We start from the raw sequence: 24,037 nt of genomic DNA, 5'->3' as shown, positions 1-24,037 counted from the left end.
GGCATGGTGACACATGCCTGTAGTCCCAGCTCCTCGGGAGGCTGAGGCAGAAGGATTGCTTGAGCCCTGGAGTTTAAAGTTGCTGTGAGCTAGGCATGACGCCATGGCACTCTAGCCCAGGAAACAAAGTGAGACTCTGCCTAAAGAAAAAAAAAAAAAAAGGCATTTTCAGTTAATAATATTATCATCATACAAAGTAGAGCAGAGGAGATACTGCCTTTAAAACAGTAGGGATATGTATTATTTTCTTTATAATACTTTAATAGAGGGTCTAAAAGTAGGAATAGAACTATAAGGGAGGAAAGAGATGGTTTCATGTCATATCATAGCAAGACGTCAACAGGTACACGTCCAAACTGACAAATCAAGAAATGGCAACATAAACATAACATTTAGCCGCACGGAAGAATACCCGGAAGAAACAGGTACAAGTTGCAATGGTTGCCCTCTGTACTGACTGTCATTATAACTCGGGGCTCTGGGCCAGACTGCCAGGCTTGACTGTCCAGCTCTATCACTTATGAGCCACTTAGCTCCTTCACGCCTAACTCGTCATCTGTAAAATGGAGATAATATCTACATTATAAAGATCTTACATTAAAAACACTAATCCACCTAAAACACATAAAACAATACTGGGCATTTAAAATATGATTAATAAACATTTTGGTCAAAATTAATAAAAATAAGCTGAGAAACAAAGTAATAAATGGTGATCAATGCTATCAAAACAATCTAGAAGAAAAATAAAATGTGACAAACCAAGAGTAAACGCATTAAAGCCACGCCTAGGTAAGCTGACGGTGTGGATGGGTCACCTTGCCCTTTGCCCTCAGTCCAGCCAGGCCTGCCAAGTAACCCGAGACTCTCTCAAGTGCTGCCAGCTCCTCGGGCAGCTTTCCTGGGTCACTCTTGGCGCACAGGGATTGTCCCTGGACTCCTAATTCTGGCTCCCATCCCAGCCACCTCTCTCCATCAGCAAAAGGCTAACACATCACTTAAAGCTTCTCTTCTCCAGAATAAATGGCTTTGGTACCACAGGTCATTTTCAGACCCTTCAGGGAAGTTCTGATGTGTCACTAGAATCCTTCTGACAGACAGCGTCCTCCCTTCCTGCCTCCTTTCCACTCCTGTCATCACCTCTCAGACACCTGCCCCTCCAGCCCCCGCAGACAGTCTCAGCCCTCCTCGCAACAGCAGAGTCGTGCGGGACTCCTCTCCCCACAGCACACGGCATCTACAGAGTGGTCACAGCCAGCCCCCGCAGGGACGGTGCGAGCAGTCAGCCATGAGGGCAGGCCCTCAAGGGCGCCAAGGCACAGTCCTCGCATTTGGTATGTTCTGAACCAGCAGGCAATAAAATCTCTGTCTGCCCTTGAACCTACTCCTTTGCGTGTGTGATTTTTTTTTAAATGCTAAGTACAAGACTTCATATTTCATCTCTATTAGAAGTGCTTTGAGGACGGCAGCTGCTACCCTCTGCCTTGACAGTTTGCAAGGGTCTGACTGTAAAAAAGGACCAGAAAGGCCATCGAATCTCACAGGTCGCCCACCTCTCAGGGGCCCTCTGGCTCTGCTCAGACAACCCTAACAGGGACTGCACCAGCTGTCAAGATGACCCACTGCCCTGGAACATAGTGGAGAAGTCCAGGAGTGGGGGCTCACTCCAAGGCCATCCTCCAAAAACAGTCAAATGTGTCACCTTTCATTGTGTGCTCCCCATGTGGGAGAACTTAGTGTCACTTATGGTAGGATATTTAATTAGTAAACCCTCGTATTAGGTCAAATTCTATCTTCCTATTGTGTCCACTTGCTGGTCCTGATCTTTGGAAACCACACAATAAATGTCACCTGTTGCATGTTAACCACGTACACGGTTGAAAACAGCTACAAGAGCTCCCTTTACATCTCTTTCCAGACACAACAAAACCATCACAAAAGTCCCAGATAGCAGCATGTTGGGAAGGAAAACATGATGCAAACTCTGAGAATGACGATGAAAGGCAACAGAAACAGAATGAAGGAAAATGTTAAATGCCACACTCCAAGTGTTTTCAAGTTATGATCGCATGTGTTCTAAAAGCTCTTTGGTGCACCTGGTAAATCACTACTACTGCGGATGGAGCTCTAGTGAATGAAGTCTTAAAAATGTCCACCTATAAAAGTTTGTGATTTTTTTTTTTTCAGACAGAGTCTCTGTCGCCTGGGCTAGTGTGCCGTGGCATCAGCCTAGCTCACAGCAACCTCAAACTCCTAGGGCTCAAGCAATCCTCCTGCCTCAGCCTCCCAAGTAGCTGGGACTACAGGTGTGAGTCACCAGGCCTGGCTAATTTTTTTCTATTTTTAGTAGAGACAGGATTTCATTCTTGCTCAGGCTGGTCTCGAACTCCTGACCTCAAGCGATCCTCCCGCCTCTGCCTTCCAGAATCCCAGGATAACAGATGTGGCCCACTGTGCCCAGCCAACTTATGAAAGTTTTGATGCAGTATAAACAAATATAGGAATACTGACTCCACTGCTTTGCAAATTACAGGAAAAGCAGTTTCAAAGCAGCTTATCAGATATGAACTTGGGGTTTGATATAAATCTCTAGGTCTCCTGATGTACGTGAGTCAAAGTATTGACTTCTAATCTTGACTTTTTAGATTATCCAAACAACACTCCCATGCAGAGGTGTATGTTTTGGCCCTCTGGAAACCCTAAGGGAGGGAGACTCTGTGCAGAGCCACGGACATACCTGTTCCTTCCACTGTTCAACCTCCCAGCACCAGGAGCTGCAACACACTCCTAATTCACACAACTGGCAAGTGGTTCCCTGCTCCATCAGAGCAGGACAACAAGTCGCACTTGAAAGAACAGTGACACCACAGTATCCCAGTGCCCACGATGGGCATCTTGCTGGTTATCCTCTCCACCCTCTGGGTTTTGGGGAACAGCAGCCACCTTCTCTTGGATGATTTTGTTATCCCAATTCCTACCACGTGGTGCGGGGAATGGGAGATACTCACAGGGCTCTACACACCCCAAACCAGGCCAGGGTCCTGCCCAGGATTCTTCAAATTGCATTATGGTTGGGACAGGAGGAAGAGGGAGGTGTGGGGTGAAGAAGAGCTCTCTCTCCATCGGAGAGAAAGCTGTGAAGATGGACACCTGTTCCCTGTGGGAGAGAATGAAGCAGAGGGAAACTGAGCTCCCGAGGCCCTCAGAACCGCTGGGTCTCTACCTGCCCAAGTGTTGCCCAAACTCCTGCTTTAATTCTGTGAGCTACTCCCAGGATTCCTCCTGCAAATCTTTTTTGGCTGACACTAAAGATGGGCTTCTGTCACTGGCAGTAACAAGAGTCCTGACAGCCAACACGTGAGCCAGCCCAGAAGACGTTTTACAAGAGGCTGGTCTACTGCTGTGGCTGCTTTACACTCGATCCAACCAACACTTGCTGAGCGCTGGTCATGTGCCAAGCATGGTTTTGGATGCTAGAAAATGCAAAAAAAGAAAAATACATGGTCTCTGATCTCAAAAAATTCAATCTACCATAATCAGAGGCTTAGAGAATTGAGAGAAAACTCGTTGTATCATGAGTAATCCTGTAAGTCAGTAATATCTAACAACTAAGAAGACAAGAGCAAAAGCTGAGATGGTCCTAGTTAAAACTAGATTGTCAAGATGACCAAGTTTTTAGTTTCTTTTTATTTTATTTTATTTTTGAGACAGAGTCTTGTTCTTTTTGCCCTGGCTAGAGTGCCGTGGTGTCGGCCTAGCTCACAGCAACCTCAAACTCTTGGGCTCAAGCAATACTCCTGCCTCAGCCTCCCGAGGAGCTGGGACTACAGGCATGTGCCACCATGCCCGGGTAATTATTTCTGTATATATTTTTAGTTTTCCATATAATTTCTATTTTGAGTAGAGACAGGGGTCTCGCTCTTGCTCAGGCTGGTCTCGAACTCCTGAGCTCAAACGATCCGCCCGCCTTGGCCTCCCAGAGTGCTAGGATTACAGGCCTGAGCCACCGTGCCTGGCCTAGCTTCTTTTAATATTAACTAGGTCACAAGCACAATAGAAAAAAGGGGAACAAGGGAGAACAAACACACAAAAGCTAAAATATATTACAATCTTAGTGGCAGTGGGAATATGACAATTGTGGCCATTTTAGACCCAAATATAGTCACTATTGATGATAAGACAAACATTCACAAGTTAGAAATACACGGGAAACTATCTAAAAATCAGCCTCCAAATTACATCACCTGACTTCAAATGATACTACAAGGCTATTGTAACCAACTACAGCATGGCACTGGTATAAAAGTCAACACATTGATCAATGAAGTAAAACAGAGAACCCAGAAATAAAGCCATATAGCTACAACCAACTGATTTTCGACAAAGCAGATAAAAGCATACAGTGGGTGAAAGGACACCATAGTCAATAAATGGTACCAGGAAAACTGGATAGCCATGTGCAAAAGAATAAAACTAGATCCCTATCTCTCACCATATATGAAAATTAACTCAAGATGGATAAAAGACTTAAGACCTAAAACCAAATAAATAAATAAATAGGAAAAACTTTTCTGGACATTGGCCTAGGCAAAGAATTTATGACTAAGAACACAAAAGCAAATGCAGCAACAATAAAAAAAGGGACTTAATTAAACAAAAAAGTTTCTGAACAGCAAAGGAAATAATCAACAGAGTAAATAGAAAAGCTACAGAATGGGAGAAAATATTCGCAAACTATACATCTGACAAAGGGCTAACATCCAGAATCTACAAAGAACCCAAACAAGAAAAAACAAATAACCCCATCAAAAAGTGGGTGAAAGACATGAGCAGATTTTTTTTCAAAAGAAGATAGACAAATGGCCAAACATATGAAAAAATGATCAACATTACTAATCAGAGAAATGCAAATTAAAACCATAATGAGATACCACCTTACCCGTCAGAATGGCCATTATTAAAAAGTCAAAATACAACAGAAGCTGGTGTGAATGGGGTGAAAAGGGAATGCTTATACACTGTTGGTGGGAATGTAAAAATATGACAACCTCTATGGAAAACAGTACAGAGATTCCTCAAATAACTAAAAGCAGCCCTACCACTTGATCCAGCAATCCCACTACTGGGTATCTACCCAAAGGAAAAGATGTCATTTTATTAAAAAAGACACCTGCGCCTGAATGCGTATTGCAGCACAATTCACAACTGCAAAGATAAGGACTCAATCTAAGTGCCCATCAACTGATGAGTGGATAAAGAAAATGTGGTATGCGGGCATGTGTGTGTGTGTGCATGTGTGTATATACCATGGAGTACTACTCAGCCACAAAAAGGAATGAAATAATGTCTTCTACAGCAACTTGGATGGAACTGGAAACCACATCCTAAGTATCTCAGGAATGGAAAAACAGATACCGCCCACATGCTCTCACTTTTAAGTGGGGGCTAAATGAAGGGTACACACAGGCACCAAGAGACATAAAGGACATTGGAAACTAAGAAGTGGGGGAGGATGATGAGGGGTAAAGGATAAAAACCTACCCATCGGGTACACTGTACACTATCTGGTGATGGGTACACTAAAAGCCCTGACTTCAGTATTATATAATTCATCCATGTAACAAAAACCACTTATACATACCCTCTAAGTTTATTGAAATATTAATTAAGAAAAAATAAAATAAAAATCAGCCTCCAAAGTCTTATAGACCAAAAAGGATAGGAGCTAAGGATGAAGAAAAGGAAACTGTTGCCCAGATGGTTTCCCAAGCCTGGTTTTAGGACGGATCCAGGAAGAGAACTGGATTTTCATTAGCAGCAGGACCTGTCAGATCACACTCCAAAACGTCCAGCCAATAGTCCTCCACTTCCACCACACATTCACAGTAGCCAAATGAGAGAAGTCTTCTGGCTCTTGTCTCACTTCAGAAGACCTGCAAATACGACTCCAAAGTCCCCCCAAAAGACCTGAAAGCCAGGGTCAAAGGGTCAGCGTCAGTGATGAAGGCAACATGTACTTCTGATGCCTGCACACTGGCTGCATCTGACAGGGCAGGCAGCAGAAGTTTACAGACCGTTTGTGAGAACGTCTGGGATGAATAGGCCTTTTCACCGCCTCCTCTCAAGCCTCTTTTGTAGAGAGATGTAGGTGGCAACAAAGGAGAGATTTATCACCATGAGCCCGTTCAGCAGCTGTTTTCTTGTTATTCCTTGTTTAACTTCTCTCAAGAGAGTGGAGTTATCTGCCCAGCTAAGCAGGTGTTTAAGGCAGGTGATTTTGTTTCCATTAATTTTCTTAAATAGACTAGACTGGAGGGTTATCTCATGTGCTCACAGGGAACCTCGCCCTGTGCCTGCTAAATCACAAGGCATGTGCTTGGTAGGATGCTAGATTCTGCTCCCTGTTGGTTTCAGCATCATCAAATCTCTAATTCTAACAACAGTAAGCAGAACTTAAGAGCCACAGCCCATCCCTACCCCTTGACACCTGGATTTTGTCTTCTATTAATAACGCGTTAGAGGTAAAGTGAGGTTGAAGGCTTCCAAGATCTCAGGAAAAAACGGATTAAGAAAAGCCTGACGCTTCACTTCAAAGCCCGGCTAAATCATCACACTAATGACCACACTCAGTTTCAGATTCCAAGTTCCAAGCTACCTCAAGGAGAGTTTAACATAAACATGAAAAAAATATTTTTAGAAAATTTTAAAGATCAAAGCCCCCGCAAACCTATATATTTAACCTCCAGGTCTGGATGAACTGTCCAATAGTGATCTTCTGTATGCAAAGGCCCACAGTATTAGTGTTCTGCACTATAATTGTGTCATTAGCTGCAACAAGGAGCTTTCAGAACTACCCCTGCCCCCAGTCCACCCTCAGCTGTAGACAGCCACTGTTCACTGGGGGGCCAAGAAGAACAACATACTTGTCTACACTGGACAAAACCCTGAAGCCTGTCTGCCACCCAGCCCTTCAATTACCTTCAATTTTCTCCTACTGTAGAACCATTTCCATAAGGAGCAAACATTCGGTGACACATTTCTTTCTCTTTATCCACGTAGTCCCTGTAATAGCTGTTGAGAGAATATACACTAGTTAGAGAAGGTCTGTGTTTGCAGGAGGTGACATCTGGTGGCTGGAATTCTCCACTCCCATCCAGAGACTCTGAAAACTCAGCAGCCCTCAAGGTGAATCAGGACAGGGTGGAAATGATGCAGGGAAGGTGGAGCGGATGGGAAAGCTCCCAGAAGCTGTTCAGGAAGCCCTTGGACATAAAGCCCACCCATGAGCAGACGACAGCCCTGATGGGTGGGAGAGTCTCAGTGAGGCTCCAAGGCTGTGTCTTGCCAAGTGGCTCCTCACGCTCAGCATTCTCTAGCCTGCCTTGAGATATTCTTGCTAAACAATGGTCAGATCCCCAAATTTCTGCATCTAACTTGACAGGACACTTCTAAATACCAGAAAGGAAATTGCTGGGAAGTCCTAAAAGGGTTGACATGTAACCATTGGTTCCAAACGTAAGAGATGCACACATCTCAGACTCTTAATGCCAGGAAAGCTTTAACTAGCAATCTGGATTGAATATTTAACATTAAGAGGAATAGAAAATCTCATGTTGGCTTGCACCTCTAATCCCAGCACTTTGGGAGGCCAAGGTGGGAGGATCGCTTGAGGGCACAAGTTCAAGACCAGCCAACAGTTCAAGACCAGGCAACATAGTGAGACTCTGTCTCTATAAAAAAAATTTAAAAATGAGCCAGGCATGGTGGTGCGTACCTGTAGTGCCAGCTACTAGGGAGGCTGAAGTGGAAGGATCTCCTGAGCCTATGAGTTTGAGGCTACAGTGAGCTATAATCACACCACTGCACTCCAGCCTGGGCAACAAAGCAATACTTAAGACACTTTTTAAAAATTGCACTGGACCACCTCTCCAGGGGTGCTTATTTACAGGGTAGGAGGAAGAGGAAGGTGGAAGATGATCTAGACATCTGTAGTTTGGCAGTCTGTCTAATCTCCTCACTGGGAACTGCTGTTTCAGAGCACTGAGCATTCAGAAAACCAGCTCTAGCAGGGGCTGCCTCATAACACGTTCCGGGCAACGTTCCCAGACAGTCCTTTACCCAGGTAGATGGACCAGAACCGCAGCCGCATCACATCTCCTCTGTTCACAGTCCTGCAGACAGAAGTCTCACCTGGCCAGTTTCTTCAGCTCATTATTGATGTCGTGATTGAAGGGCTGCTCCTTCTGGGCTCGGACTAGGAAATCTCGGGCTTTCTGATACTCGGTCATGAGAAGACAAGCCTGTCATAAAGGGCAGAGTTTTAAAAACATACTTAGGAAAGATGGCCTGTTTGCAGTACCTGAGCTGAGCACTGCTGCTATCTTTTCTAGGACACTTGTTCCCAAGTCCCTGCCCTCCAACTCACCTGTCCACATCTGAAGAGGGCCTTGGCATTTTTTTGGTCAATGAGCAAAGCCTGCTCTCCATAGTGCAGGGCCATTATCGGCCGGTCTAGCTTCAGGTAGGCAAAGGACAGGTTCAGTAGGACGAGAAGCTTGGCGGCCTCCACCAGGTGCTGCTCATCAAGGGGTGCTGCTCGGCGGTGGAGAAGCAGCAAGGCCTGCGGAGAGGGAGGGCAGATGGGCAAGAGGAGTAATGATCCTCTTGCCCATCTGCCTATATATAAATCCTGAAGGATACACACACACAAAACAGCTAAAAACGAGTTCAGCAAGGTTGCAGGACACAAGACTAATATAAAAAGTCAGCTATGATTCTATACTCTAGCAATGAACAATTCAAAAATGAAATTAAGAAAACTCCATTTACAATAGGATCAAAAAGAATAAAATAAGTAACAATAAACTTTTAAGTGTAAGATTTGTACACCGAAAACTACAAAATATTATTAAAAGAAATTAAAGAAAATCCAAATAAATGGAAATACATCTCATGTTCACGGATTAGAAGACTTAATATTGTTAAGGTGGTGATATTCCCCAAACTGACCTACAGATTCAATGCAACCACCGTCAACATTTCAGCAGCCTTTCCTGTAGAAATGGACAACTAGAAAATTCATATGAAAATTCAAGGGACTCTGAATAGCCAAAACACTCTTGAAAAAGAACGTGGTTGGAAGACTCATATTTCCCAATTTTAAAACTTACTAAAACTACAGTAATTAGGCCAGTGTGGTACTGGCATAAGGACAGACATACAGATCAATGGAACAGAACAGAGAGTTCAGATTAAAAGTCCAGAAATAAATCCATACATCTATAGTCAACTGATTTTTTTCAACAAAGGTGCCAAGACCACTCAATGGGGGAAAAGAATAGTCTTTTCAACAACTGGCACTGGGACACCTGGCTATCAACATGCAAAAGAACAAAGTTGGACTCCTACCTTACACTATATATGAAAGTTAATCCAAAATGGATCAGACACAAAAGAAAGAGCTAAAACTGTAAGATGCTCAGAAGAACACACAGGTGTAAATCTTTATGACCCTGGTAGACAATGATTTCTTTGCTATAATACAAAAAGCACAAAAAGCCAAAGATTATTCTTTGGAACTTCATCAAAATTTAGAACTTTTGTGTTTCAAAGGACACTATCAAAGAAAGTGAAAAGACAACCCACAGAATAGCAGAAAATATTTTCAAATCATATTTGATAAGGGTCTAGTACCTAGAATACATAAACTACTTTTACAAGTCAATACAAAGATAAATAATCCAATGTAAAATGTGCAAAAGATTTATTTCTCCAAAGATGATGTCCAAATGGTTAAGTCCATGAAAATATGCTCAATGTCATTAGTCATCAGGGAAATGAAACTCAAAACCACAATGAGATACCACTTCACACCCACTAGGATGGCTATAATTTTAAAAATGTAAAATAAGTGTTGGGGAGGATGTGGAGAAGTTAGAACACTTGTACACTGCTGGTGGGAATGTAAAATGATGCAGCTGCTGCAGAAAAGTTTGGCAGTTCCTCAAAAATTTAAAGTTACCATATGACTCAGCAATTGCACTTCTAGGTACATGCTCAAGAGAACTGAAAACATGTCTACCCAACAACCTGTACACAAAAGTTCACAGAAGCATTATTCATAACCAAAAAGTGAAAGCAACTGAAATGTCCACAAAATGATGGGAAAATAGGCAACAGAATCACACAATGGAGTATTACTCAGCCTTAAAAAAGAATGAAGTTTGGTACATGTTACAACACAGATTAGCGTTCAAAACATAATGCTAAAGTGAAAAAAGCCAGTCACAGAAGGTCACATATTTGATGATGCTATTTACACGAAATGTCGAAAATAGGCAAATCTATAGAAATAATGTAGAACAGAGGTTCCAAGGGGCTGGGGGTGTTGGGGGAATGGTAACTGCTAACAGGCAGAGTTTCGTTTTTCGGTGATGAAAACGTTCTGGAATTAGTGGTAAGGGGTGCACAACCCTGTGAATATACTAAAAACCATGGAACTGTATGCTTTTTTATTTTTAAATTTTTTTCTAATTTTTAATTATTATGGGTACATAATAGTTGTATATCTACCCCCCATTCCCGCCCCACTGAGAGGGTCTTGCTCTGTTGCCTGGGCTGGAGTACAGTGGCACCATCACAGCTCGCCGCAACCTCCAACTCCTGGGCTCAAGCAATCCTCCTGCCTCAGCCTCCCAAGTAGCTGGGACTGAAGGCAGGAGACATCACACCCAGCTAATTTTTTCTGTTTTTTGTAGAGATGGGCTCTCACTCTTGCTCAGGCTGGTCTTGAACTCCTGGCCTCAAGCAATCCTCACGCTTCGGCCTCCCTAAGTGCTGGGATTACAGACGTAAGCTACCACGTCGGGCCAATAGTTGTACATCTTTATATAATACGTGTTATGTTTTGATATAGACATACAATGTGAATTAATGAAATGAGGATAATTGGTGTATTCACTACCTCAGGCATTTATCATTGCTTTGTTAGGAACCTTCCAGTTCCACTTTTTTAGTTATTTTAAAGTACACCTTAACTTATTGTTGACTATAGCCACTTTGTTCCACTATCAAATATTGTTCATTTTGTACCCATTATCCATTTCCACTTTATCCACCCCTCCCTGCTGCCCTTCCTATTCTCTGGTAACCGTTTGACTCTGCCTCCATGAGATCAATTGTTTTTAATATTTAGTTCCCACATATGAGAACATGCCAGATTTGTCTTTCTGTGCTTAGCTTATTTCACTTGATGTTCTCCAGTTCCATCCATATTGTTACAAATGGCAGGATTTCACTCTTTTTTGTGGCTATATTACATTCCATCATGTACATGTGCTACAATCTCTTTATCCAGTCATCCACTGATGGACACACGCTAATTCCAAATCTTGGCTATTGTGAATAGTGCTGCAATTAACATGGGAGTGCAGATATCTTCACAATACATTGAATTCTTCTCCTTTGCATATAAACCCAGCAGCGGGATTAGTGGGTCATACAGTAGTTCTATTTTCCAGTTTTTTTTTTTTCAGAAATTCATATTTATTTTCCATCAACCCTATTTCCACCTTGTTTCAGAGTCTGTGGAAAAACTTCAGACCACTTGGTGGTTGCTCCCACCCACTCAGTGGCCTGAGCAGCGGGAGCTGCAGACCAGTCTCCAGAGGGCCTGCACACCTTCACACCAGTCTGCAACCTCGGGCTGAGTAGCAGTCCTTTCACCCTGAAATCCCTCTCTGGTCACAGCTTTCTCAGCAGCAGCCTGCTCTTCCTTTGCAATCTCTTCAGGATCTCTGTAGAAGCAGAGATCAGGCATGACCTCCCACAGGCGTTCACAGGAGATGGAGCCACACATGCGGAGAACCTCCCGGGCCAGCACCCACCACATCAGACCCACTGAGTGAGCTCCCTTGTTGTTGTGTGGGATGGCAATGTCCACGTGATGCAGAGGAGACTCTGTGTTACGCAGAGCAATGGTGGGCAGCTTAACACAAGATGCTTCCGTGAGAGGCTGGTGGTCAGCCCTGGGGTCAGTAACCACCAGAAGACGTGGCTCCCAGAAAGCTGCCTGGATCTGGTCAGTGAAGGTTCCAGGAGCGAAGGAGCCAGCAACAGGAGTGGCTCCAGTGGCAACAGCAAACTTCAGCCCAGCTCGCTGGCCAGTATTCCTGGAGGATATGATGCTGACATCAGCAGGATTTTCAATGGCAACAATGGCACAAGCTGCCAACAGACGCTTCTCCCAGATCCTCTTCAGATTTATGATGCAGACGCCATCACTTTTCCTTTTGTAGACATACTGCTCCATTTGGAAGTCAAAGTTGGTGCCACCTTAAATGGGTTCCGCTGCAAGGAACTTGAGCACATCTCCTCCTCCATTTGCAGGAGGTCAAGGTCTCCAGACACTGTGATAGTTTCCCTTTAAGTTACATGGGGAATTCGGAACAACACTGTATGGGCCCCTCTCTGGGTAGTGTGGAAAAGGCTATTTTCAGTTTTTTAAGGAACCTCCACACTGTTCTCCATAGTGGCTGCACTAATTTACATTCCCACCAGTGTATGAGCGTTCCCCTTTCTCCACATCCTTGCCAGCATTTGTTATTGCCTTTTTGATAAAAGCCCTTTTAACTGGGGTGAGAGCCCTTCAGCAGGTTTAGCTGCAACACGCCTGGCATGAAACAGGCAGTCATTACAATGAAGTCTGTCCCTTCAGGTCCTACATATAGTGGTATGCAGGTGAATGTTTAATAACCAGCTCCTGGGGGGAGGCAGAGGCCTGCTTTGTAACATTTGCCCATTCCTGTGGTATAAATATTCCCACCAGAGCTGATTTCAAACTACCCAAAGTTACATTAAGCAGGTCACAAAATTCCTGAAAATTTTACTATTGAAATTTTGGGCTTTCGTGAGCTCCTGTGTGCCACTGCTTGCATGCTTGTGACCACTGCTTCTTCCCCACGTTACTTTTATCCACTCACTCTCCCGCAGTGGTTCCCCACCATGCACTTCAAGTCCAAATTCGTCTATATACAACATCTTCCTGAATCTGGCCACCTCATCTCTACGACCCTACTATTCTTTAGATGTAACCAGTTTGAAACTAGAAATCTACCAACTACACCCCCAATAGGCTCTGCTCACTTCTATACCTTTCCTCAATCTTCTTTCCTGCCCAGGGTTAATTCCTTCCCATTTCCCTAACTGCCGTTTCATCCCTCTAGACTCAGCTAAAACCCCACTGGAGGACCAAGAAGCCTCCACCAGTTGTTCTAGTCCATGAAAATCTTCCTCTTCTCCGAAAAGATATAGCACCAAGTATTAATAATATTAATACTTACTTTAGTCCCAAGTGGGTGACTTATAAACAACCAACAACTCTAGAGATTTCTCACAGTTCTAAAGGCTGGGAAATGCAAGATCAAAACACAGGCAGATTCACTGTCTGGTAAGGGCTCACTTTCTGGTTCACTGATGGTGCCTCCTAGCTGTGTCCTCACGGGGTAGAGGTGTAAGGCAGCTCTCTAGGGTCGCTTTGATAAAGGCACTAATCCCATTCATGAGGGTGCCACCCTCATGACCCCGTCCTCTCTTCCTAATACCATCACCTTGGTGATTGGGTTTTAACATATGAGTTTTGGGAGGACATAAATATTCAGACCACAGATATCTGTTAGTTGTTTGAGCTACACTTTATCTTCCTAACTAGATTAAAATCCCTTGAGAGCAAGAACCCTGCCTGATACTTATGTGACCCACACAATGCTGAACAAAAGGCTGCAAACACAGTGGTGCTCAATAAACGTCAGTATGCCACTCCAAAGACTGAGGAAATTTCTAACAGGAAAAGACATGCAAAACTTCCAGCTGAGCAAGGCAGACTTAACACACACCCTCTACTCTCTCCTAACCATGAAGGAATAAGAAGGGTCTACTCCAACAAGAGTGGACAAGAGGAGGCTTAAAAACAAACCCGAGGTGGCAGAGGCAGTGTGACGACTGACGTGGCAGAGCAGTGTGGCTATGTTAATAAAAGAGAATGGTCTGCAGCTGAGAGCCCCGAGAGACCCAGGCACTGAGGGAACCAGGAGCGAGAGCTAACAGGGGTAAGTGGGGCTGAAGGAAGGAGAACAGGTCAAATGTTCCCTCCACTCACTGCCTCTATGTGTCCAGATGACCACCACCTCAGGAATCAGGAGGTCTATTTTCTAGAGAAATAGAACCAAAGGGGCTCTTGATTCAGGGACAGGATGGAGCAGGAGGGCAGGAAGGTGGCATACTAATAACAGGTATGAAAGCAAAGTCTCAATAACAGATAGCGAGAACCTCTGTCCTGTTCCCCTGGCCCAGCTCCCAGAATGCTGGTGGCTGGGCATGTACCATGGGCAGGAGGAGGAGGAGGACCAAATGGCTCCTGAGGAAAATACCTATACACTCTGACGTGTGGGGTCTTTATCTGAAATCTGTCCCACCAAGCACTTGGAGTTCCCAGTTTTTTTGTTTTTTTTTCCAACACGTGACAGGGTCTCAGTCTGTTACTTGGGCTAGAGTGCAGTGGCTTCATCATAGCTCACTGCAACCTCAAACTCCCAGGCTCAAGGTATCCTCCTGCCTCAGTCTCCCAAGTAGCTGAGACTACAGGCACATGCCATGATGCCCAGCTAATTTTTCTATTTGTGGGGACAGGGTCTTGTTATTTTGCTCAGGCTGGTCTTAAACTCCTGGCCTCAAGCAATCCTCCCGCCTCAGCTTCCCAAAGTGCTGAGATTACAGGCATGAGCCACCATGCCTGGCCTGAATATTGATTTTTAAAATTACGTTAATAATAATACTGGAAAAACAGAAGGGAGAGTGACAATGAGAACCAAAACCTCACCTTCCATAACGAGAATCAAAAATGTCAAAAAGAGCAACAGAAGTATGTCATCTGTGCAGGCAGAACACCAGAGAATCAGCAGGCACAATTAAAAAGTGATGCCTCAAGGTCAGACTTAGGAAATAAAAACTAGTGGATGGAAAGAATGAAGTGGTGTTTTTTGTGGGAAAATTTTTGAACAAGCAGGTACATTTTCAAGGTTTACAAGGTCCACCCTAGCCATGAGCCAAAATCTGTACCTTCCACGTTTAGGAACCTGATTTTGTCACACTCCAAAAGAAAACATGCACATGCGTGCACTAACTCCCCTTTCTTTCTCTGAAGCATATTCGCATAAGCCAAATGTAGCAGCTCGTAGTACCTGATATCTATTTCCCCCTTCTAACAGAACTCGCATTCCACTCAAAGCAGCAATGTACTAATTTAAAAACTACATTCCCAGCTGCCCATACAGCTAAGGGTACTTATATAACATGGGTCTGCCCCCATGAGATATAAAGGGAAGCCACTGGGGGGACTTCTGGAAAGTTCTTAACATAAACACACACATCAGACTCTTCTCCCTTCCTTCGTCCAGCCCAGACGACCATGTGATGCTGTAAAACGACCTGTTTGTGTGTGTGTGTTGGGGGGAGGACAAGAACACATTTAAGGGTGGCTAAACAGAAAGAGGAACGTGGATCCCTGATGGCTTCACGGAACTGCTATATACCAGCCTTGGACTGCCTCCCTTCGGAATTCTTATGTGAGAAAAATGAAATTTCTAGTTTAAGATATTCTTTTTCAGGATTCTGTTAATTTCAGCTGAATGCAAATCCTCAATAGTTTAGGCTCAGTATGCAAATGAGACAAAGTCAGAATGCCGCCGCCTCCCCCCCCCCAACTCTAAACTCTGTTCTGTTTACATCTAGAATCTAGAGTACAGTCTGGCACACAGAAAGCGCTCATGATACTTGTTGAATGAATGAATTACAAAGGAAACGGAAAACAGCCATCAGCATAACCTACACATGAAACTAAATCATAGTCGGAAGTTGGTGGGACTGGAACCACCTCAGAGAGTCAGAGGGACTTCCACTGTCAGAGACACTCGAGATGAAGATGGCAAATGGGGCGGAGAAACCAGCGGCTAGACAACCTAATGAGCACTAGGAAGAGAATTTAAAATTAATAAACTTTGTTTTAGAACAGTAGGATGGGAATTTTAAGAAGCTTCTAACTGAAGTACATACACAAATAAGTACAAAAATAAGTGCACAGAAATAAATGATAAAAAAATAATTTGGGTGAGAAATCAAAAACAAAAGAAAAAACAAGTGCATAGCTCGATGAAATTTTCATCACCTGAACACACGCATGTAACCAGCATCCAGGTAGAAACACAGAATGTTGCTAGGTGCCTCCCAATCCCGGGTGTCCCTCCTCCCAGCCACAGCCCTTCCGCATGAGGATTTTTTTTAATGAGATTTTTCTTAATGACTGCTCATGAGAATTAGCGAAAGAGAAAAAGATGTTTTCAGGATCTAAACTTACACTTCACTTTCAAAGCATTCTTACCCTTTTATACCTCACTTTAGCATGATAGAAACGATTTTGGCGGAAAAGGTAGTTGCCAAACTCCCGTTCGGTAGTTGCCACTTTTAGGACCTTCTGAAGTGGAAATTGATCTTGTTGCTCCTGAAGACCAAAGACAAGAACACCCAGCGAGGATATAATGCCATAAAGCCACAAAGGAAGTGTTATTATAGCTGTTAATTTCTTTTAGATTATGAACTTTTGCTTCCTGCCTTACGTGTGCATAGTCATCTCTGAATCCCAACAGAGGACATGGCAGGCAGGTGTTATAACTGTTCCCATTTTACAAACTAGAGCCAGAAAGAATTCTACTTCTTTAGTTCTTCAGAGATGTTCCCTGAAGCAGCAGTTTCCCATAGAATTAGAAACTGATGGAACTTGACACGCCAGAAACCAGGGCTCACAACCACCATTTATCCAGCAAGCCTTTAGGAGGTCTCGGTTTGCTCAGAGCCCTGATGGTCTTTACGGCCATAATGCTCTACCCTGGCTACAGACCAGAATCACCTGTAGAACCTTTCTGGTCCTCGCCCCACCCCCAGTGATTCTAAATCAGTACACCAAAGGTGGGACCCAGGCATCTCCAAGAACTTCTGCCTGGTGGAAAGAGGAGAAAAAGGTGTGATCTCTCATTTGGGGTGCTGATGGTTTAGCTGGGGAGACACCACATGTAGATATGAAACCTCAGGAGGGACATCTGAGGCCACACACAGCAGTGTGCGACAGCATAAAAACAGTGCATGTGATTGCTGATGGGATTAGAAGGCCTGTACCTATGGGACAGGATTAAGTGAAAGGCTATAAAGAAAAGGCAAGACTAAAGTTATGAAAACAATGGCCATATATCCCAGTTTGCCTGCCACTATCCCAGTTTATACCTGATGGCCTGGTCATCCTAACTAGTTAACAGAACCTCTTACTCTAGAGTCCTGGGTTGGACAATCAATTACACAGTCACCCTAGTCATGAGCTAGCAATGACTGACTTGCTGGAAACCAAAATTAATGTTGAAAAGCAAATATTCACTGTCTAATAGGGAGAACTAGACAAAGGGTGACTGAAAGATCGGTTCAAACTGCTGATCCCTAACAAACCCATGGCCTTACCTTGGCCCAGCACCACGCTGATGCATACCCGAGAACCACTACTAAGAAAGTGGAGGAACCCCCCTCCCACCCCCACTGCACAGCAGCCTTGGGGTGGAACCCAGGACACACAATCACTAGCAGGGTAGACTATCTAGGAAAATTCCTAAAACCACAACCCATCCCTCGCTCCATTAAGTGGTGACATCTGTGCTGGAAACTTACAGCTGAGAGGGCACAAAACTTGTCTGATTCGGCAGAGTCCAGGAAGTCAAGCAGCTCAATCTCAAATAGGACAGTGGCATTTGGGGGGATCAGGGGAGGGCAGCCCAGGGTTCCGTAGGCATATTTCGGTTTGAACAGAAACCTGGCTAGCTCTCCTCTCCGCATGCTCAGAAGGCCTAGCTCCATGCCCCAAAGCGTAATATCTGGAAGAAGAGACAAAGAATGTGGCTGAAACTTACTCAGTATCCTGGTTTAATGCTATCAGTTTCTTCCTCCTCCAAGTCTAAACCTCTCCATGTGATATCCTAAGCCTCCTGCATTGTGTTACTAACTCAATTTTCAGCCTTGCTTCCCACTACCGCCACCATGCTCAAACCCAACTTCTCCAGACCCAGCAATATCCTGTGTCTCAGTCACACAGTTCCTTCTTCCTGCAATATCCTCCTCCTTGCCCCATGCCCACCTTCTACCCTGATTTCCATCTTATTCAAACTTCAAGGCTCATTTCAAATGCTCTTTTCCAAGAAGCCTTCCTTGAACCTCCCAGCTGGAATTAATTGTGCCTGCATTAAGCACATTTACAACATTGCTCACACCTCCCTAGCACTTCATCCAATTCTACCAGGTTAGCTGTCTCAATGCGGGTCAATCCCTCCTCCACAATACTGTGAAGTCCTTTAAAGGCAAAGACGTTCTGGTTCTCTGAGTACACTCTCTGTTCACCATGCATTGCAGTTAGTGACCATTCAATAAATGTTTACTTAATAAATATACAAAGAAAAATGTCCAACGGTTAAGCCAGGATGCAAAGATATGCCTGCCAGGCAGGCCCTCTCCCAAATCCCTAGGTGGCAAGGGGAATGCCGCAGAGAACACAACTGCTTTACAAAACCCAGCCTCAGAAAAACCAACTTAAAGAACCTGCTCTCTGGACGGTTTTCCCATCCTAAGGCACTGTGCCTCATCTCATCCCCAAACAAACCCTGCTTCCCCAGCTCTTAATCTGCATTTACCTTCTCCAAGTTTCATCAGCCGAGGAGTTTTCCTAAAGCAATTAGAATCGAAGGGCTTGTCCATGTGCTCCAGATATCCGGAATATTTCACTAGGACAGAAAAGAAAGTCAGGAAAATGGATCAAAGACACCCACAACAACATAATACCGAGTATTTATCACGCAGAAACAACGGAATCTGTGGCTTAAGCCGCTGCACCCTAATCTACAGGCGTGAATCTTTTCTCCGCGTTTTGGAGGCCTGTGTTCCGGCTTGGAGGTTCAAGAGGTTTGATGAGGCATCACACAAAGGGAGAGGGGTGCCTCGCTTTCCCCCTAGAAACCCCAATTCAAGCAAAGCATTTCCAACTCTATAAAATTCGACTTTTTGAAAACGTGGCCTCCGTCGCCCCACGGGAAAGTGCAATTACACAGATCCTGAATACGCCGGCGTCAGGCCGCAGGTCGTACCTATCACCGAAGCATCAGGCGTCACTAGGTCTCCAGCGCCCTCTCGGATGACATCCTTCAGCACGCCCCGGTCCCCAGAGATGTCCAGCATCCTCTGACTGAGCCGCTGGTACAAGGACTGGTAGCGAAAGAAAGGCAGACCTCAGGGCCTCGGACCCATCCGATTCAGTCGCCACTGCTCCCCAGCCGGCCTCTGTCCCCCATGACACCCAAAGCGGCGCTCCCAGGCCCTCACCTGGCCGGGGGCGTCATCCCCTTCCAGGACTCCCTGGTCCGGGGCGCTTCCCCCCATGTCTGCGCCGCCCGCCCCACGCGTGAGCCCTCAGCTCCGCCCCGGCTGTGGCGCGGGAAGGTTCCGAAGCCCCCTTTATACCCAGCAGTCCCCTCCCGACGGCCGCATTCTGTTCTGGGGACACGAGAAGGCGCTCAACGCCTCACTCCAACCGCAGCCAACCGTCCTCACCCGCCGGAGCACCCGCCGCGATGCGGTGGGCGGGGCCTGGGCGGGGCATGTGATGGGGCGCGCGGAGCACCATGGGGCACGTGGAGGGGGGCGGGCACGGCCAGAGCACGTGACAGGGCTGCCGGGAACTGGAGGAAGCACGTGACGCGGGTGTGTGGCGGGGGCGCTCGCAGGACAGCGCCCGCAGCAGGTGAAGCTCGTGATTGGAGGGGGCCGACTGGCCAGGACACCAGAACCACCGGCCGCGGGCAGGGTAAGGCCTCCCAGTCCTGGGTTACTTCCACCTTCCCTCCTCTGTCGCGTTCTGGAGAAATTTAGGCCCGGACAGGACTTGAACGTCAAACTGCCAAGTTCCTGAGGTGGGGAGAAAAGTGATGTTGCTCACTTTCTCATGGCCAAGTCCACAGACCCCGCTGCACCTGCCCCCTCGTGGTGCAAAGGAAGAATGACCCTGGATCTGACCCCCTGTTCCCTGGGTCCTTCCTCTCTTGCCTGCTCAAGGCCTTGATTTTTGTGGGTATCCCCTACCTCCTTTCCAGTCTTGCCTTGCCTTCTGGATCATTCCTTCCGCTTCTATATCCTTTAGCCCACCACTCCTTCCTGTTACGGTGCCTGCACTTCTGCTCTTCACAGGAAAACTTCAAAAGGTGGCTGCAGGATGTGAGGGTGATCTGGCTGCGACATGTCAACCCATTGATTGCCAGGGTTGATTTGGCTGATCTGGCTGGCTAGGCGGGTGTCCCCTTCCTCCCTCACTGCTCCATGTGCCTCACTCCCGAAGCTGCATGTTCAGTCCAAGGGGACGACCTTCCTGATAGAGGAGGACCATTCTTCCGTCAAGGGTATACGAGTAGCTGCGCTCCCCTGTTAGAACCTCCCAACAAGCTGTCAGGGTCCAAAAGGGGACTGCAAAGGCCTCTTCCATCACTGTCTCCACCACTTCACACTGCAGGTAGGTACCATTCTCCCTGCACCGTTCCCCCCCCCACCCCGGACTGCTCTTGTCGCCAAAACCATCACACACCTCTTTTTTTTTCTCTCTCTTTTTTTGAGACAGAGTCTCCCCATGTTGCCTGGGTAGAGTGCAGTGGCATCATAGCTCACTGCAACCTAAAACTCCTGGGCTCAAGGGATCCTCCTGCCTCAGCCTCCCAAGTAGCTGGGACTACAGGCACAGGCCACCACGCCTGGCTAATTTTTCTGTTTTTAGTAGAAACAGGTGTTGTTCTTGGTCAGGCTGGTGTCAAACTTCTGTGTTCAGGTGATCCTCCTGCCTCAGCCTCCCAGAGTGCTAGGATTACAGGCGTGAGCCACTTCAACCAGCCCATCACACACTTCTTTGTCCTCAGGTTACCAGACCCTTGTCAGCAGTTGACAAAGTTGAACTCTCTGACCTTTAAACACTGTTTTCTCTTAGCTTCTGTGTTAGTTTTCTAGCACCGTTGTAACAAATTACCGCAAAGCTAGATGCTTAAAGCAACACCTGCTTATTAGCTCAGGTTGTGTGTGCTGGAGTTCAAGGCCACCCTTACTGGGCTAAAATCAAGGTGTCAGCAAGGCTGCATTATTTACTGGACTCTCTGGGAAGAATCTACTTCCAAGTTCATTCAAGTTGGCAGACTCCAGATCCCTGCAGCTCTAAGCCCCAGGTCCCCATCTCCTTGCCTATTCTCAGACAGGGCCCACCCTGAGCTCCTAGAGGCTGCCCTTGGGTCCTTGCTCGTGGGCCCCTACCTCTCAGAGCCAGCCCCAGTGCATCAAATCCTCCTCATGCTTGGATTCCTCCTGCCTCCTCTCTTGCTGCATCCTCCTCTGACTCTAGCCAGAGAAAATTCCCTACGTTAGGGGCTCATGTGATTAGATTGGGCCCATTCAGATAATCCAGGGCTGTAATCTTAATTGCATGTGCAAAGTCCCTTTTGCCATGTAAGGTAAAATATTCACAGATTCCTGTAATTAGAGCATGGATAGCTCTGGGGGGGCCATTCTGCCCACCACAGCTTTGTGGACACCACACTCTCCTGGTGTTCTTCCTGCCTCACCGGCTGTCCCTTCTCCATCCTCCTCCTCTTCCCTCCCTCTAAACATTAGCATCCTCAGGGCCTTGCCCTTCCTGTTTTCAATTCCTGAGAGATCTTAACCATTCCCACAGGTTTAAATATGTGCTGTAAACAGGCAGTATACACCTGTTATATATTACCAGCCTAGGGCCTCCCCTGAGCTCCAGGCTCCTTTTCGGTGAATGGCCTTTTCCAGTGGTTCTTAAAGTGCAGCTTCCACACCAGCAGCCTCAGTGTTGCCTGCAAACTTGTTAGAAGTGCACATTCTTGGGCCCATGCACCCACTGAAACAGAAACTCTGGGGGCAGGTTCCAGCGATTGATGTTCTAACAAGCCCTCCGTGTGACTCTGTCATTTGACTGAGTCTGCATCTGACTTTAGATTCCACCATTTACCTTTTTCACTTCCATCTTCTCAATAGCAATGTTTGGTGTCACCATCCATCACCCAGGTGCTCAAGCAACTATGACCCATTATCTTACACAGCAGCCTGAGTGATCTTCTAAAAATGTAAACCAGATGTTACTTCCGTGCTTTAAAGCCTTCTAATAGCTCCCACTGCCCTTGAAGTTAAATCCAAACCTTTGCCATGCTTGATGAGCCCTCCCTGCCAACCCCTCTGGCCTCAGCTCCTGGGGCTCCCTCTCACTAGGCTCTGCTATCCAGATCTCCTCGCTAGTGTATCACAAGTACCAAGCTTGTTCCAGCCTCAGGGCCTTTGCACTTGCTGACCCATCACCTGGACTGCCCTCCTTCGGCCTGTCAGGTAGCTGGATGCTTTTTTTTTTTTTTTTTTTAAGACAGGGTCTCACTCTGTCACCCAGGCTGGAGTGCAGTGGCACGATCATAGCTCACTGCAGCCTCAAATTCCTGGGCTCAAGTGATCCTCCCGCTTCGGCCTCCCAAGCGGCTGGCTTCTTTGTATCCTTCAGGTGTCAGCTCAACAGTCCCCTCCTCGAAGACATTGTCCTGTCCCTTTCTAAAGTGGTACCTCACACACCTGTCACCCCATCTCCTTCTTTCTCACCACGCTGCACAGCATGTAACACTATTGTTTATTTATGACGGAATACTACCCCCACCCCTGCTGTAGTATAGATTCCAAAGGGACAGGGATTTTGCCTTGTTCTCTACTGTATTCCTAGTACGTAACTCAGAGCTTGACATATAGCAGGTTCTCAGTAAATATTTGTTGAATTAACAAAATGAGCTTTCTACCTACCTATGCCAGACTTTGGCCTTGCTTGTCACTGGGGTAGGGACCTCACCCAGCTGGAAGACCTGGGTGCTTAGGCCTGTCGGGACTGTGCTCTCTGTTTCTAAACACCCCTGAACCCCTCCCCCATGCCTTCTTGCAGCAGGGACTCTGTGCACAGTCCCCAGGTGGCACGGGGGATCACACAGTGAGGGGCTGAGCTGCTATTTCGGGTGTCTCTTCCTCTTCTCATGAGGCCACTAGTCCCGCTCCCATGATAACCTTTAATCCATTAACCCATTAATCCGTTAATGGACTAATCCATTCCTGTGGGCAGAGCCCTCATGACAACGACACACCACTTTTCACTACTACCCCCACTACTGGGATTAAGGTTCCAACAGATGACATTTGGGAGACACTCAAACCATAGCAGTATATTATGACTGTAATATCCATGAACTATATAAAAAAATGCCATTGAACTTCTAAACCTTGAAAGACTTCACAATTAAAAAGTTCATAATTCAATAATAATGAGTGGAGAGGCCAGATACAAAAGAGTACATTCTCTGTGATTCTCCGCATATGAAATTCAAAAGCAGGCCGCACGGTGACGTGATGACAATAGGGTGGCTGAGTCAGGACAGCGGCTTTCCTCGTTAGGGCTCTGACTGGAGGAGGCCCAAGGGAGCCTTCTGGGTGCTGGAAACGTTCCACGTCTTGATCTGGAGAGTAAGTACACACAGGTAAAATGTTTACCAAACTGTGTGGTTAAGAGTTGGATACCTGTGTAAGTTATACCGCAATGTAAACATCCAAGTAAGTAAAATACTTTCAAATTTCTAAAAAAAAAAAAAAAAAAAAAAAGATTGAGATTGAGAAAGAATCTCATGTTCCACAGCACATGTTCTGCAGCACCTGTCTGCTCCTGTTGGGGGCAGGTGAGGTGTGGATGGTGTGCCAGGGCCTCTTCTCCGCCCCTCCCCCTGTTTTGGCCAAGGCCGGCTCCTGAATGTCGCAGTTATCAGAGCAGGCCCAGCAAAGGCGGCCTCCCAGTCCCGTGATGTGACCCAGTTTCCACCTGATTCTTGGT

At 46.0% G+C, this 24,037-nt stretch overlaps 2 protein-coding genes across 2 annotated transcripts in view; both read right to left on the bottom strand.

The window, feature by feature from the left end:
* The window catches only part of FKBP6 (FKBP prolyl isomerase family member 6 (inactive)), a 43,273-nt gene extending 23,709 nt beyond the window's left edge, over nt 1-19,564 (bottom strand). The window contains exons 1-8 of the mRNA XM_045543125.1: nt 19,459-19,564; nt 19,224-19,341; nt 18,774-18,863; nt 17,761-17,963; nt 16,433-16,552; nt 8,426-8,620; nt 8,191-8,300; nt 6,979-7,071 (exon numbers count right to left, since the gene is read on the bottom strand). Coding sequence (XP_045399081.1) covers nt 6,981-7,071; nt 8,191-8,300; nt 8,426-8,620; nt 16,433-16,552; nt 17,761-17,963; nt 18,774-18,863; nt 19,224-19,341; nt 19,459-19,515 — 984 coding nt within the window. The 5' untranslated portion in view covers nt 19,516-19,564 and the 3' untranslated portion in view covers nt 6,979-6,980. The remainder of the gene's footprint in view (nt 1-6,978; nt 7,072-8,190; nt 8,301-8,425; nt 8,621-16,432; nt 16,553-17,760; nt 17,964-18,773; nt 18,864-19,223; nt 19,342-19,458) is intronic.
* Nucleotides 11,627-12,310, bottom strand: LOC123632623 (40S ribosomal protein SA-like). The gene has a single exon (XM_045543148.1). It carries the CDS (start codon nt 12,308-12,310, stop codon nt 11,627-11,629), a length of 684 nt encoding a protein of 227 aa, XP_045399104.1.
* Nucleotides 19,565-24,037: the final 4,473 nt, after the last annotated feature.

The sequence above is a fragment of the Lemur catta genome, chromosome 2 (genome assembly GCF_020740605.2).
Source record: "Lemur catta isolate mLemCat1 chromosome 2, mLemCat1.pri, whole genome shotgun sequence".
NCBI classification, from domain to species: domain Eukaryota; kingdom Metazoa; phylum Chordata; class Mammalia; order Primates; family Lemuridae; genus Lemur; species Lemur catta.
Note: the sequence above shows the minus strand (reverse complement) of the source record. Positions and strands in the feature narration are given on the sequence as shown.

Excerpts from the sequence above, each read along its gene's own strand:
- LOC123632623 (XM_045543148.1), bottom strand. The coding sequence starts at position 12,310 with ATGGAGCAGTATGTCTACAAAAGGAAAAGTGATGGCGTCTGCATCATA.